This window comes from Diaporthe citri, assembly GCF_014595645.1.
Source record: "Diaporthe citri strain NFHF-8-4 chromosome Unknown scaffold_11, whole genome shotgun sequence".
In the NCBI taxonomy this organism is placed as follows: Eukaryota; Fungi; Ascomycota; class Sordariomycetes; order Diaporthales; family Diaporthaceae; genus Diaporthe; species Diaporthe citri.
In genome coordinates, this window is record NW_025064856.1 from 838,156 (window position 1) to 851,431 (window position 13,276).

At 52.1% G+C, this 13,276-nt stretch overlaps 7 protein-coding genes across 7 annotated transcripts; 3 read left to right on the forward strand and 4 right to left on the reverse strand.

Moving 5' to 3' along the window:
• Positions 1-672: 672 nt before the first annotated feature.
• On the reverse strand, positions 673-2,488 carry INS49_004010 (uncharacterized protein; the record flags this gene model as incomplete). The annotated part of the gene is made up of 4 exons (XM_043164800.1): positions 673-905; positions 976-1,667; positions 1,728-2,237; positions 2,298-2,488. The coding sequence occupies 4 exons, from the start codon at positions 2,486-2,488 to the stop codon at positions 673-675; spliced, it is 1,626 nt and encodes a 541-aa protein (XP_043018450.1).
• Positions 2,489-3,199: 711 nt separating this feature from the next.
• INS49_004011 (uncharacterized protein) lies at positions 3,200-5,182 on the reverse strand (the record flags this gene model as incomplete). The annotated part of the gene is made up of 3 exons (XM_043164801.1): positions 3,200-3,492; positions 3,543-5,062; positions 5,115-5,182. The coding sequence occupies 3 exons, from the start codon at positions 5,180-5,182 to the stop codon at positions 3,200-3,202; spliced, it is 1,881 nt and encodes a 626-aa protein (XP_043018451.1).
• A 765-nt stretch (positions 5,183-5,947) lies between these two features.
• Positions 5,948-7,854, forward strand: INS49_004012 (uncharacterized protein; the record flags this gene model as incomplete). Its single annotated transcript, XM_043164802.1, has 2 exons — positions 5,948-6,153; positions 6,411-7,854. The coding sequence occupies 2 exons, from the start codon at positions 5,948-5,950 to the stop codon at positions 7,852-7,854; spliced, it is 1,650 nt and encodes a 549-aa protein (XP_043018452.1).
• A 397-nt stretch (positions 7,855-8,251) lies between these two features.
• INS49_004013 (uncharacterized protein) lies at positions 8,252-8,965 on the reverse strand (the record flags this gene model as incomplete). The annotated part of the gene is made up of 3 exons (XM_043164803.1): positions 8,252-8,255; positions 8,312-8,877; positions 8,957-8,965. The coding sequence occupies 3 exons, from the start codon at positions 8,963-8,965 to the stop codon at positions 8,252-8,254; spliced, it is 579 nt and encodes a 192-aa protein (XP_043018453.1).
• Positions 8,966-9,672: 707 nt separating this feature from the next.
• INS49_004014 (uncharacterized protein) lies at positions 9,673-10,603 on the forward strand (the record flags this gene model as incomplete). Its single annotated transcript, XM_043164804.1, has 4 exons — positions 9,673-9,698; positions 9,759-9,838; positions 9,897-10,452; positions 10,510-10,603. The coding sequence occupies 4 exons, from the start codon at positions 9,673-9,675 to the stop codon at positions 10,601-10,603; spliced, it is 756 nt and encodes a 251-aa protein (XP_043018454.1).
• Positions 10,604-10,635: 32 nt separating this feature from the next.
• On the forward strand, positions 10,636-10,913 carry INS49_004015 (uncharacterized protein; the record flags this gene model as incomplete). The annotated part of the gene is made up of 2 exons (XM_043164805.1): positions 10,636-10,746; positions 10,803-10,913. 2 exons carry the CDS (start codon positions 10,636-10,638, stop codon positions 10,911-10,913), a joined length of 222 nt encoding a protein of 73 aa, XP_043018455.1.
• Positions 10,914-11,476: 563 nt separating this feature from the next.
• On the reverse strand, positions 11,477-12,870 carry INS49_004016 (uncharacterized protein; the record flags this gene model as incomplete). Its single annotated transcript, XM_043164806.1, has 5 exons — positions 11,477-11,491; positions 11,569-12,223; positions 12,285-12,535; positions 12,601-12,668; positions 12,738-12,870. 5 exons carry the CDS (start codon positions 12,868-12,870, stop codon positions 11,477-11,479), a joined length of 1,122 nt encoding a protein of 373 aa, XP_043018456.1.
• Between the last annotated feature and the right edge of the window lie 406 nt (positions 12,871-13,276).

Here is a 13,276-nt window from a genome sequence, read left to right on the forward strand (position 1 = left end):
TGGACTGACCTCCCAGGGTGGTACTTTCGCCATTTTGGGCTGACTGATCTTTCCAGGGAGCAACGCTGATGCCGCCGCCATGTTGTGCCGTCTCTGTCTCGGGTACTGGAAGTGGAGAGTTTCTCCACTGGAGGTATCTGGTCGAAAATGGGGGTGAACGACAGGGGTGTCTACCCTGGAAAAGGCAGCGGCACCGGGGAAATTCCGCTAACAACACTGGTGATGACATGCACTCCCGTGTACCAGGGCTAAATTTGTGTACCTTGGCTTCATGAATTACCTCATATTTTTGATTGGGAAACTCTTGGGGACGGCTCCGTGTTGTCTGCCAGTCGAGGACCTGTGTCCCCGATCCGGGTCAAGTGTCAGTGCCACGATTTGATGCTATTCTGGGCTTGATGAGAATGGCAGGCCATCCTCCAAATATCGCGAGAGACGTTCACGGTATGAAGTAATTAGATTCACATTGACGCAAGGCAACTATGAAAAGATGCGGTAGGAGAGATTATTGAGTATGTAAATTTGTGACTGTGAAGCAATACAAGGAATAAGCTGAGTACGAAGCAAGAAGCGGAACGAATGAGTATTTCTACAGTTTTTTGCCTATACAAAATTCAAAATACACAACATCCAAGTAACTGCCAATAGAAAACAAGCATGTGCTGGACGATCTCAGATGGAGGCATGGCCGTGAGTCTCGAATGGCAAGCCCAAGCAGAAAAAGCCAGCCACAATCCAAAGCGCAGCGCTCGCATAGATAGGAACCACCGAGTATCCGGAGTAGGTCGAAATGAAAGACGCTACCAGCCCACCAACCCGCAGCAGGGTTGCAGCAATACCTGTTCCAGTCCCCCGTACTGGCGCTGGGAACGACTCTGGCGTGAATGCAAACATGATCGCGTACTCTGCAAATTTCAGGATCAGTCTATGATATTAAGGATATGTGCCAGTGGTCACAGCTGCGAGTAAACTCACCGAAATTTCCAAGGATGGCAGTAGCACACTGGAATCCAATATCTGCAGCTTCTGTACCGACACTTGTGTATGCAAATAAGAAGACACCACTCAGCACAGCTGATATGGCCATCATCCACCGCCGCCCCAGACGCGTCTCAACGGAGAAACCTGCCGCGATCGGGCCAACAACACCAACCACAGATACGATGCAGTAGACCATGTAAGTGTGATTAAGTGAGTTGGTGACGGAGTACGTCGACTTTGTTTGGAGGTACGATGTGATGAATGCGAAGTAGAGCGGGTACGCCACGCCAATGGTCAGCCAGATCAAGAAGATCACCGAGCTATGCCGAGCCATCTTGCGGCCCGCGAACAGCTTGCGGTAGCTATGACTGCTGTAGTCTTTGAAGTTTTCCATGATGATCTGTTTGTAGGACAGGGGCGCCTTCGTTTCTCCAGCTGTATTGTGTCCTCTCTGGACGACTTGGGTCAGGGACCCGGACTGGGCCTCATCAATGGCCTTCAGCATGTCCAGGGTCAATGTTTCGGGCTTTCCGTTGTATCGAGCAACGTAGTTCACGGCCTCGACAGCCTCGGCGTCGCGTCCTCTGGACAGCAGGTATCGCGGTGACTCGGGCATTCTAAAGACGAAAATTCGAATAAGGGCAAAGGCAATGGCTAGTGCACCAAGAGTGATCATGACATAGCGCCTGAAAGATTTCTGGTCAGTAAGAAGAGGCAACAGACACGTTAGGATGGCGGCTACTTACCAGCCCATGTTAGAACTCCTCGGGCACGGAGCCTCGGAGCTCTCACAGGCATAGTTTGCTAGGAATACCCAAGCCACCAGTGAGACAATCACCTGCCCAAGATTCCACCATGCCGATAAGCTCGTCAGCAGCCACTGACGCTCTTGCGGCATGAACTCCAAGAAGATGATGCTATCGACGGGAACATTGCCACCAGCGGCAGTGCCAACGACAGCCCAAAGTGAGCAGAATGTGACGAAGTTCTGCGACCCGGCCACAGCACAGGCGAAAATACCACCGATGAGAATCGTGGCATTGAAAGCTGGCTTGCGACCGATCAAGTCCGCAGTAACGCCCCAGAACGATGCTCCGATGATCAGCCCAACGTAGTAGGCGACGGAACTGAAGCTGAGATATGTGATGTCGGTGAACTCGTTTGCGACGGGCGGTCTGACGGCTGTTATGCCTTGGCTCCAGAAATTGTCAACGACCCAGCCGAAGCCATTGACCACGAAGAGGTACCATTGGAACCTGGAAAACGCACAAACGTTAGGTGGCATCAACGGAGTTTCTGACCGGGTTTGGACTTACTTTCCCATTCCTATCTCAGCCAAATGATGTGCTACCAACTCTGACTTCAGCCGGTAACTGTCGCTCACCGAGCTGCCGTAGAAGTCGGAAACCTCTTGGTCGTCCACGACACCAAGCTCGCCATGACCTACTGAAGGCTCTCGGGTGAGCACTTCCTTGCCCTTGGACTCCTCACTCTTTTCGGATGACATGGTGGGATGGATGTAAAAGTCTGTGATTGTTTCTGACACCCTCTGAAACTATTTCGGTGTAACTCGACATCCTTTACAAATGTCGGGGCCATTAAATTCCAAAGCGCTGAGACAGCAACCTTTGCATTACGGCAGCCTGCATCTCTCCAGCCCGAATGTGACAGGAGTAATCACCAAGAAGCGACTGGTGCTGTGGTAAGCCACCTGGACGCCCTGATAATCGGCACTTTGGTGCCCTCTCCGGCTGGCCAATCAGATAGCTGCAATCTATCGACTTGGTAATCCTGGCAGGTGCTTCCCCAAGTGTCAGCTCCCCATGCGAGGCACGAGTCCAAGGCCCAGGAGTCCCACCTCCGTAGGGTTTCCCCTGCCAAATTCAACATTCCCCATTTACGATAACAAATGATACAGCCGCGCTCGCTCCACTGGAACGAACTTTAAATGTGCGTGGCTATATCACTTGCTCCGATAAGCCACCTAACTTCCTGTCATGAAGATGCGGCTTGCAGGGGTTTCACGTGCTTGCCACAGGTATTATGGGGACACAGATTACGTGAGAAAGTTGCCAGGAAATGCACCGCTACCCATGACTGCATAGGCGTGTTTTGAACAAAGTCATCGCTCATGTAGCAGCCTACAATATCACGTAGAGATGATCGAAGGTAATGCAGTCCGATTATGGTCTACTGCTCGTATTATGAGAATGCGACATCAAGCTCCTGGCGTCTGCAAAAAGCCGCCGTAATAGTCATCTAGAGAGCGGGCTGCTTCTAAACCAGCATCCTCTCCAGCAGTGCTGAACTTCGTGACAGAGCCAACGTAGCCATCAGGCCGCACATTAACGATAGCCGCCTGTCCAGATTCAATGCTTCCGAGCCACTTATCCGCACATCTCTGGCTCTGCGTGTCAAGATGTGGGACATTGTCAAGGTACACGGTCCACTTGCTCCTGCTTAGAAGAGGCGGCAAAGATGCGAGCTCAAACTTCCCCTTTTCCGTTTTTGCTAGGTGAAGGTCAGTCAAGGTCAGCGCGGGCGGGACACAGGGCACTTACTTATAAGGGCATATGTGAACAGCTGGCTCAGTGGTGTGTACCTTTCTGGCCGGTAGTATACGTCCTTTGGCTTGCATGGTCTAGGCGACTCCTGGTACGACTTGTTGGCCGCGGCTGATAGCTGCGACACGAGCGATGTCTCCGACAGAATCGACCCGCTGAGCCTGCTCAGGAAACTAGACGCTCCAATCACGTCAGGCACAATGACGAAAACGCGGAACTGGCCCAGAATTGGTACATCCAGCTGGACATCAACAGGGTTGTCGTCGATGTAGCGGGTCACTTTGGCTGGTGGCAGGTTCCGCCCAGGACATGCGGCACCTTGCAGCACATGCCCGTTTTGAAGACTCTTTGCGGGCGCACCGAGGTCGTTGAGGATGTTGCGCCCGTATTCCACCCCGGCGCCGGATATGAACCCTATGTTTGTGCGAAAGTTCTCAGCCAACGCCTTGGCGTCACCACCGGCGATGCTGTTGGCGTGCTCGTAGTCAAAGTCGATCAGATCGTGGGCGATCTTCTTCCTCTCCTCCTCGTAGGTCCCGAGCAGGATGTCCTTCTTGGCCAGACCGCGTACGGCGAGATTCAACTTCCAGCCGAGGTTCCACGAATCGTGCATACTGGTGTTCATCCCCTGGGCTGCTTTGGGGCTATGCGTGTGGCTGGCATCGCCGGCGATAAAGACGCGCGGGGGTTGGCCTGTAGAGTCGGAGAAGCGGGCTGCTACTCGTTGCGTGACGCGGTAGTTTCCGAACCACTCGACTGAGAGCCACTCCAGGCTGTATGGTGACATGATCTTCCTGGCTTGATCCATGACGAACGTCTCGTCAATTGAGTCCTGTTGATTCTTGACTTCGATGTAGAATCGCGTGAGGTTGCGTTCTCGTGGAATGATCAAGACTGAGCCGTGCTCCTCGGAGTAAACTACTGTCTTGCTCCAGATGTCGGGAAAGTCGGACTCGAGTTCGCCATCCAGCACGCCCCAGTAGGAATCGTGGGGGTTCCCTTCCGCATATGTTCCGGGTATCCCTTGGCGAACCCGCGAGCGAGCGCCGTCGCAGCCAACAAGGTAGTTAGACTGTAGACTCCTTTCTGAACCCTCATGCTTGTATGTGACTTGGATCGGTGACCCTCCATCACCCTGGCCGTATCCGAAAGTCTCGAATCTGCATCCTCGCTGGACCTCGAATCCACTGTGCCGCAAATCCTCGACGAACATGCCCTCCACCATGCCTTGATGGCATAACAGTATGAAAGGGTGCAGCACATCGACCGCATCAGGCGGGTAGTGAATTTCACGCCCAACGCGGAGCAGGGCCGGGGCCCCATTACCGTCGACCTGGGATCGCCACATGCAGATATCGAACACTTTGACTCCTGTGTCTAGAAGCTCACCCCCAAGACGTAGCATCTGAAACGTCTCTATGGTCTTCGGCTGAAGGCCATCAGCTCTGCCAACTGTCGTCTGGTCTGGCCTTTCATCTAGAATTTCGACTTTGATGCCAAACCTTGCCAGTAGAGCCCTGGCAGTCTCAAGTCAGCAGATTGTCTGTTGGTGGGATTGAGATTACTTACGCCAACATGATGCCGGCAGGTCCAGCGCCGACCACACATACATCACATCTTGTCGGTTCAACAGCCATGTTTCCTTGATCAACTACCCTGTTTGTCTTGTTGAGTGTCATGTTAAGCTGTCTCTCTCTGAGTAAACAGTTTTTACCTGAGGCCCAACTTTGCCGGCAATAAGGCGACCGAGGGCTCAACTTTCATAAAAGAGCGATGCCTTCTTGTTGCTTAACCAGAATGGCATCTGATCGGCCCATTCGAGTAGCCCATCAGCTCATGGCATGTCGTGAGTCTGCTGACTACGATTGTCCTACCCCTGACGATCGGCCAAGCGCTGTGCAAAACCCTGCCCGTCTGTCTGCATTCGGTTCATGCCGGCGGAAAACATTCGGACTTGGAGGACGGGCACAGCATCCCCACTCTTGCCCAACGCGTCGATCCCTGCTGCATGGGCGTTGTAGGTTTTAGGCTTTTGAAGCTAGCGACGTCGTAATCAGCTCCGCGCTGAGACAGATAAGGGTAGTTTAATCCTGAATAAGATACAGGCAAGTGACGGTCCAATCAAGGGCATGCCATCCATTGTCTCGCATGACGCTACGCAACAAACGGGGCTTACTGTCACCCGGGAGTCATGCAGTACGAGGGATTGACTGTACCACGTCTCAATGTGCTAGGGTATCTCGATAGGTAGTCATGACTTCCGCGACCGGGCCGGATACTCGAGACCGGCACTGCCAGCTCGGCTTTGCAGAGTCATTTCGTGAGACGAAGAATTTTCGCAGAAAGAACACAGAGTGTTTGGGACAAGCAACCAAAGAGGATATTGTGGTGACACCAACAATATGGCTTGGCAAGATATCGTCGCTGAGAAACGACGTGTCCAGGTGAAGGCAATCATACAGTTCACAGCCTCGCGCTGGCACACTGAGTCCGAGAAGCTAGATTGCAGTGTTAATCTGTTAAAGTCTGTCGATGATGGAGAAATTGTTCGCAAAATTGCATGCGAGGAGATTTCCAGTGAAGCCCTCACCGCAAGTCGAGTTAGAAAGTGAGTGGCATCGGACCATGGTTGAAACTTGTGAAAGGGCAAAAAGAACTGAAAGCTGGACGCAGGATCTGCACGATACACAAATCGGTTAGCACGCTCCTATATTGCAGTAACCCCGAGGAACTAGTAGTCTGCATTCCAACGAACAAGTGAAGGAGTAAAATGCTTACCAAGCTTAAATCTTTTTCCCCATTAGACAAACTGGTACGTATAATATCACCCAACACGACTCCCAGGCCCCTAACAATTCATTGCAGTTTAACGGAGGTCTGCTTCAAAGACGCTTTAGAGGCTGCCAAAAACCTCGACAAGTATCTGGCCGAACATCATGAACCCATAGGGCCACTACACGGTGTGGTGACGACCTTGAAGGATCAATTTAATGTCAAAGGCTATGACACAACACTAGGATACGTCGGACGATCATTTTCTCCTGCCGAGCAAGATGCCACCGTGGTCAAGATGTTGAAGTCACTAGGAGCTGTCATCGTGGCGAAGACCAACCTGCCCCAGAGCATTATGTGGTGTGAGACGGACAATCCTCTCTGGGGCTTGACGAATAACCCTTATAACCCCGACTACACACCAGGCGGCTCTACTGGAGGCGAGGCTGTCCTGGTTGCCGGTGGTGCCAGTATGCTCGGAATGGGAACTGACATAGGCGGGAGTATCCGCATTCCTTCGCACATGATGGGCATTTACGGCTTCAAGCCAAGTGTGAGTCTTGTCGATCCCTATCCGACACTACCAATTTTTGCGGGGTATTTTGCTAAGAAGTCCGTCTTCCAGAGCGCGAGGCTACCTTACAATGGAGTACCAGTCTCTACGGAAGGCCAGGAGCATGTGCCATCTTCAGTTGGACCTATGGCCCGAAGCCTGGGCATGATCCAGTTGGCAATGAAGTCACTCATTGACTCAAAGCCTTGGCAGCTTGATTCCAGATGTGCACCAATTCCGTGGCGACAAGAGTCGTACCAAGATGTCATTTCGCGGCCCCTTGTCATCGGCGTGCTTCGGGACGATGGTGTTGCCCGGCCACATCCACCAATCTCGCGCGTGCTCGAGGAAGCCGTGGAAGCCCTCCGCCGTGCAGGACACACAGTCATCGAGTGGAATGCCGACCTCCACCCGGAGTGTATCCAGGTCCTGGACGAGTTCTACACCGCAGACGGCGGTGAAGATATCCGTACCGCCATCGCAGCCGGCGGCGAACCCTTCATTCCGCACGTGGAGAAGCTTGTCAACCGGGGCAAAGCAATCTCAGTGTTTGAGTACTGGAATCTCAACCGGCGAAAGTGGGCTTTGCAGCAGGCCTACCTGGAGAAGTGGAATTCCATACGCACGAGTGATGGGAGGAACGTCGATGCGCTTCTCACGCCTCCGATGCCTCACACTGCCGTACCACACAAAGGCTGCAGATGGGTAGGATACACGAAGATTTGGAATGTTCTCGATTATACCGCTCTGGTCATACCGGGTGGTTCAGCTCGCGAAGAAGACGTTGGGGCACAGTGGGATTTCGAACCGCGAGGAGAGGTGGACGAATGGAGTTTGGACTTGTGGAAAGACAACAGGGACGAAATGGCCCGACTTAAGTTACCTGTTGGGCTGCAGATCGTGGGACGCAAACTAGAGGAAGAGAAGGTTCTTGGTGTTGGGAAAATGGTGGAAGATCTGCTTAGAGCTCGCAATGGAGCTTAGACCTGGACAAAGAACGGTGGAGAGTTCACCGAATACATTTCAGGTGGTATCATCTGTGATTACAATCGTCTCATACGGCAGATAGAAATAAGAACTTCAATGCTCGAACATCGTATGTCATCATACGTCTGGCAAGGTTGAGACGAACGGGAATTGAACAAACAAGAACCTTCTGTGGAAACTGTAAACAGTAGTATTGTGATGTCTTCGTGGAATCAGTGACTCTATCTTGGTCGTCACCCTTGCAATTGCACAACGGACCGCAAAATCTCACCACTTAGTCACACCTCCGTCCACCACGATGTCTGTCCCAGTACAATATCTGCTGGCGTCGCCTGCCAAGAATACACATGCACCCTTAATATCGTCTGGCTCTGCAACCCGACCAAGCATGATCTCATCTTTCCAACTTTCCAACAAATGAGGAAACGGGCTAGTCATCTCAGTCCTGACATACCCAGGGCTCACTGAGTTTACCCGGATCCCATACTTATTCATCTCCGCAGCCATTGGCGCCACCATTGCCTTCACCGCACCCTTGGTCCCGCAGTACGCACTCGAGCGCTGGGAGCGGATGGCGATGTAGGAAGCCATGCTGGCGACAAGAATGATACTGCCGCACTTCGTGACATTTTCGATCATCTGTTTGGCCGCCATCTGAGCAGTGAAGTAGACCCCTTTGCAGTTGACGCCGAATAACCTGTCAAAGTCTTCCTCGGTGGTATCCAGGAGCTCGACATTTTTGTTAACGCCCGCGCACGCAACGACAATGTCAAACTTTCCTCCAAAGTCCGCCTTGAATGCCTCGAAACCAGACTTGAGGCTTGCGATGGATGTGACGTCGACGGTGTATGCGTTGGTTCGAACGCCGTGGTCGACTGTGAGCTGGGCCAGAGCCGGTGAAGGAGGGATCACGTCGAAGATGGCCACATCTGCGCCTGCTTCAGCCAGGCCTTGAGCGAAGGCAAATCCGCAGCCTCTAGCTCCTCCGGTGACCAGAGCAACCCTGCCCTTCAACGAGAACTGTACAGATGCAGATTAGTAAATAAGTCCATATTTATCTCTAAGTGCATATCTTGTCCATTATTGATCTTGTGCATACCTTAGACATGATTCTCTGCTACGGAGCACTCTTTCGCACGCCTATGCTATAGTGTAGGGTCCTCTTCGAGTGTCAAAGCAGCCGCACAGCAGATGTATAAGATTTGAATTTTCCCAGGGTAGCATAAGACCTAGGTATGTTTGCCTCGTGCGAGATATCCGCAGTGCGTGCGCACCACCCCGATCTCAGACGGCATTTCTCGCTGTCATGGCTCAGTCGCATCTTCAACGAGATATTGATGGTCCTACGGTAGGGGTGGACTGGCTGAAATTGAGATAACGAGGTACTCGAAATACGTAAAGAAGTGGTGTTGAGTAGTGGGGTTGGGCATCCCGGCCTGCGATGTCAAGAGTGGGAAAGGGAGGGGAAGCTCCAGTCCTGCATACAAGCAGCATGCAGGCTTGGCAGGCCATCGCTATCTGCTGCCCGTTGTTTTGCCGCCCCTGCTGCTGGTGCCGTTGGTACCGACGGCGCCAATACAGCGTCTTGTGTTCCACTGAGTGATAGCGCGTGATTAGCGAAAGCCCCAATTCGTTCAGTTCGCAGTTGGAAGCGAACCCCACTCCAAACACAACTCCACCGTGCTGGCCCCCCTCTTGTACCAGTTACGCAACCAGCGCTGGACGAGTACATCAGCGCGCGAGACTCAACATCGTCGTGTGTCATCACCTGAGGATTTGCATGTCAGAGAAAATTGTAACAACCGCATCATCATAATGGGCAAGAAAGAAGTTTTGGTCTGGTGAGTACTTCCGAGGTGGACAGGTTTCGGGCCAGACTGAAGATGCTGATATCATAGCAGCTATGGAGTGGACATCGACGCAGTGGCAGGTTGGCTTGGATCCTATGGGGGTGAGGACAGCACCAGCGATATCAGTCGAGGTAAGTCTGATGATGACTCATGAGACTTTTTACCACTGGAAATCCTGACTGGACGCAGGGATTTGGGCCGGCACAATTGGGACCCGCAGACTTCTGAAGCTGTTCGACAAGTACAACATCAAAGCGTCCTGGTTCATCCCGGGCCATTCCTTGGAGACGTTTCCAGAGGAGTGTGCTATGGTCCGCGATGCGGGACACGAGATTGGGCTCCACGGCTACAGTCATGAAAATCCCAGTGATATGAGCATCGAGCAGCAGAGAGATGTGCTGGATAAGACCTGGAAGATGCTGACGGACTTCTGTGGAAAGCCTCCTCGGGGATCTGTTGCTCCCTGGTGGGAAACTAGCAAGGAAGGCACAGAGCTCATGCTGAGTTACGGCATCGAATATGATCACTCAATGTCGCACCATGATTGTCAGGCGTACTGGCTCCGTACAGGAGACTCTTGGACGAAGATTGACTATTCGAAGAAAGCAGAGGAGTGGATGAAGCCACTGGAAAAGGGTCAAGAAACGGGGCTCGTTGAGATACCCGGTTCGTGGTACATCGATGATCTGCCTCCAATGATGTTCATCAAGAACAGCGCCAACTCTCACGGATGGGTGAACCCAAGGTAGTTTGCCTCTCTTAAAATTCTGTTGACAGGAAACGGAGTGCTGACTGTTGACAGAGACGTCGAAGATATTTGGAAGGACCACTTCGATTACTTCTACCGGGAATACGGCAAGTCGTGGCACAATTCATTCAATGCCAGCATCCACTAACATTGCGTACCCTAGACGAATTCATCTTTCCCATGACTATCCACCCAGATGTGTCGGGTCGTCCACACGTCCTGCTCATGCATGAGCGCATAATTGAGCACATCAACAAGCATGAGGGTGTGAGATGGGTGACGATGGCCGAGGTAAGCGATATTGCACGTTGATATGATACGCTCAAGATACTGACTACTGGGCAAAGATGAGCGACCACTTCAAGAGCAAGAATACCCCAGCACCTGGAGCCCTGATGCCTGCAGATGCACAAGAGGTCATGCGTAGGTATCATGAGTTCAAGAACAAGCAGGCGTGATTTCTATACAAGATAAACCTTCCAATGAAAGTCTTAATTCTTATCCAATTCCCTCAGTGCTACGGCACTGCTACTCACAAGGTCGTTTTGGGCACCCCAACATGTCAATGAGATCTTCGCCATTTCTTTCATGTAGATTCTGTGACATGGTGTCCAATCTTGAAGTGGTATTCACGAATCCTCGTAATGCTCAAAATAAGGGATGGCATGCCATATTGTGAGATGACATTGGACATTCATCGGTGTACCTCAGACTTCACACGAAATATCTCCACCTCGGGTCTTTAGTTCCCAAGCCACCTACTTCCCTCGTTTCAACGTCACCAGCTCTTAAGACAGATCCTTGTTCTTGATCCTTCCTTGAATTTTCCCTGCGCATCCAAAGACCCAAGCCTAGGGTGAAGCAGATGCAGACCATATTACACGCCGCGGTGGCGCCGAGAGTTGGGATGTAACGCGGAGCGTAAGTAGTTCGGAACGTGGCCCCTGATAATATGCCTCCCAAGTTCCCAAGACCTACCAGAAGGCCTGTTGTCGCCGCCCGTGACGTTTCGCTGAGATTATTATTGTTGTGCCAGCTGTGGACGAGACAACTCGGGATGTAAGCCCCGCTGCATAGCAGGAAGCAAGCGAAGTATGCAACCCCGATGCTCACGGTGCTGGTGTCCGACGGGACCGCTGCCAAGATGATGAGCCCAACCAGGCTGAGGAGCAATGCACCGATGATATGGAATGAGCGTTCGCGGTTCTTATCCGAGCTGCGCGTCACAGCCAGGAGGACCAAGAACCCAACCACATTGGGCGGAACGGTGAGGAGGTTTGTGATCACAGTGGTGTATCCGAGCCGTTTGAGGATCAGGGGCAAGAAGTTTGCCGTTGTCGCAAATGCCACGGGATATGTGAAGCTGATGATGCACCACACTGCGAACTTGCGGTCATTCCAGCTGCGGAAACAGTCTTTGAGGGTGAAGGTTTCGCCAACTTGGCCGGAGCCATCTCGCAGCTGTCTCATTTTCGCCATGGCTTTCTCTTCCTCAGTAAGGAACCAAGCAGTCGCGGGCGTCGCTGGCAGCCACCAGAATGCGACGATCCCCATGATGACCGTCATACCACCTTCGATAATAAAGAGCCACATCCACCCTTTAACATGAGACTCTCTGATCTGGAACACGCCAAATGCAAGTAGACCAGAAAATGCGGCCAGCAGTGCGCTGCCGAAAAACAAAGCGATGCGGAACCCGAGCTCCCCGCGGGTGTAAAAAAGCGTGAGATAGAACACAGCACCGGCAAAGAACCCGGCTTCGAGGGCACTGTGGTTCAAATCAGCGACCACGAGTAAGAATATTGAACAGGTCGCGAGTAAATACTAACGCCAAGATCAGACGAACAACCAAGATGCCGGCGAAACTGGTGCAAGCGGCTTGAAGCATGGACATTGCACCCCAGCCAGTCATGAGGAGCGGAAGCATAATCTTGCCCGAGAACCGCTTCGTCAACATGTTGAGGGGCAGATCGCAGAGACCATTTGGTATGTAAAACAGGAGGACAAGCAAGGAGTACTCCTGCCCCACGAAGTGCAGGTCGTCACCCATCCCGTCTGTTTCGGCATTTCCCAGGTTACTCTACAAGAGGGTCTACTGTCAGTGTTGAAGTACTCATTGTGCTTGGGGATATTTGTATGACTTACTCGGTCGATGGAGTTGAAGAAGTACATCATGCTGAGGAAGGGCAGGAGCCACAAATCTAGCTTTCGCACTGGAGCAGAAAGTAAGCACCATTGCTCACTCCATATTCAGTATTCATGCAAACTGCGTTCAGACTCACCATATTTCCGCTCGCTGGTTAGATCCGCGTGAGCCTCGGAACGATACACTTGACCCTCCGCTGTCGAGCGGTCGTCCGCTGACGCCCCGTCCACGGCTGCACCATTCTTCTCGAATTCACTAGACTCTGCCATTTTTGACTTTGTGATCGAGCTTGTGTCCTTTGCTAGTACAAAACCACGTTGTTTGGCGTGGGTCGAACGTACTTGTGTACGCCTGTTCTTCTCTATTGATTTGTACTCCGTCACAACATCCACTAGGAATCCGTCTCCGCTAAGACCTATCGTGGTCGAGATGATAATTGGCTGATTGTGAGACCAAAGCAGGGCAAGTGCGTCACTGCTTGATAGGCAAATTGTCACATGCGGCAACAACAAGCTGCATGGCCGGAATCAAGAGTGGGAGAGTTTACCTGATAGGCTGATTGGTGCATTTTGCTAAGGGTAGCATCAAGAGGATTCAACCCGATGTTTATGTATTGGGATTAATTTTCTATCCGCCAGCAATACCTTGCTACTCGCTTGGGATTGTCCCCCGTTC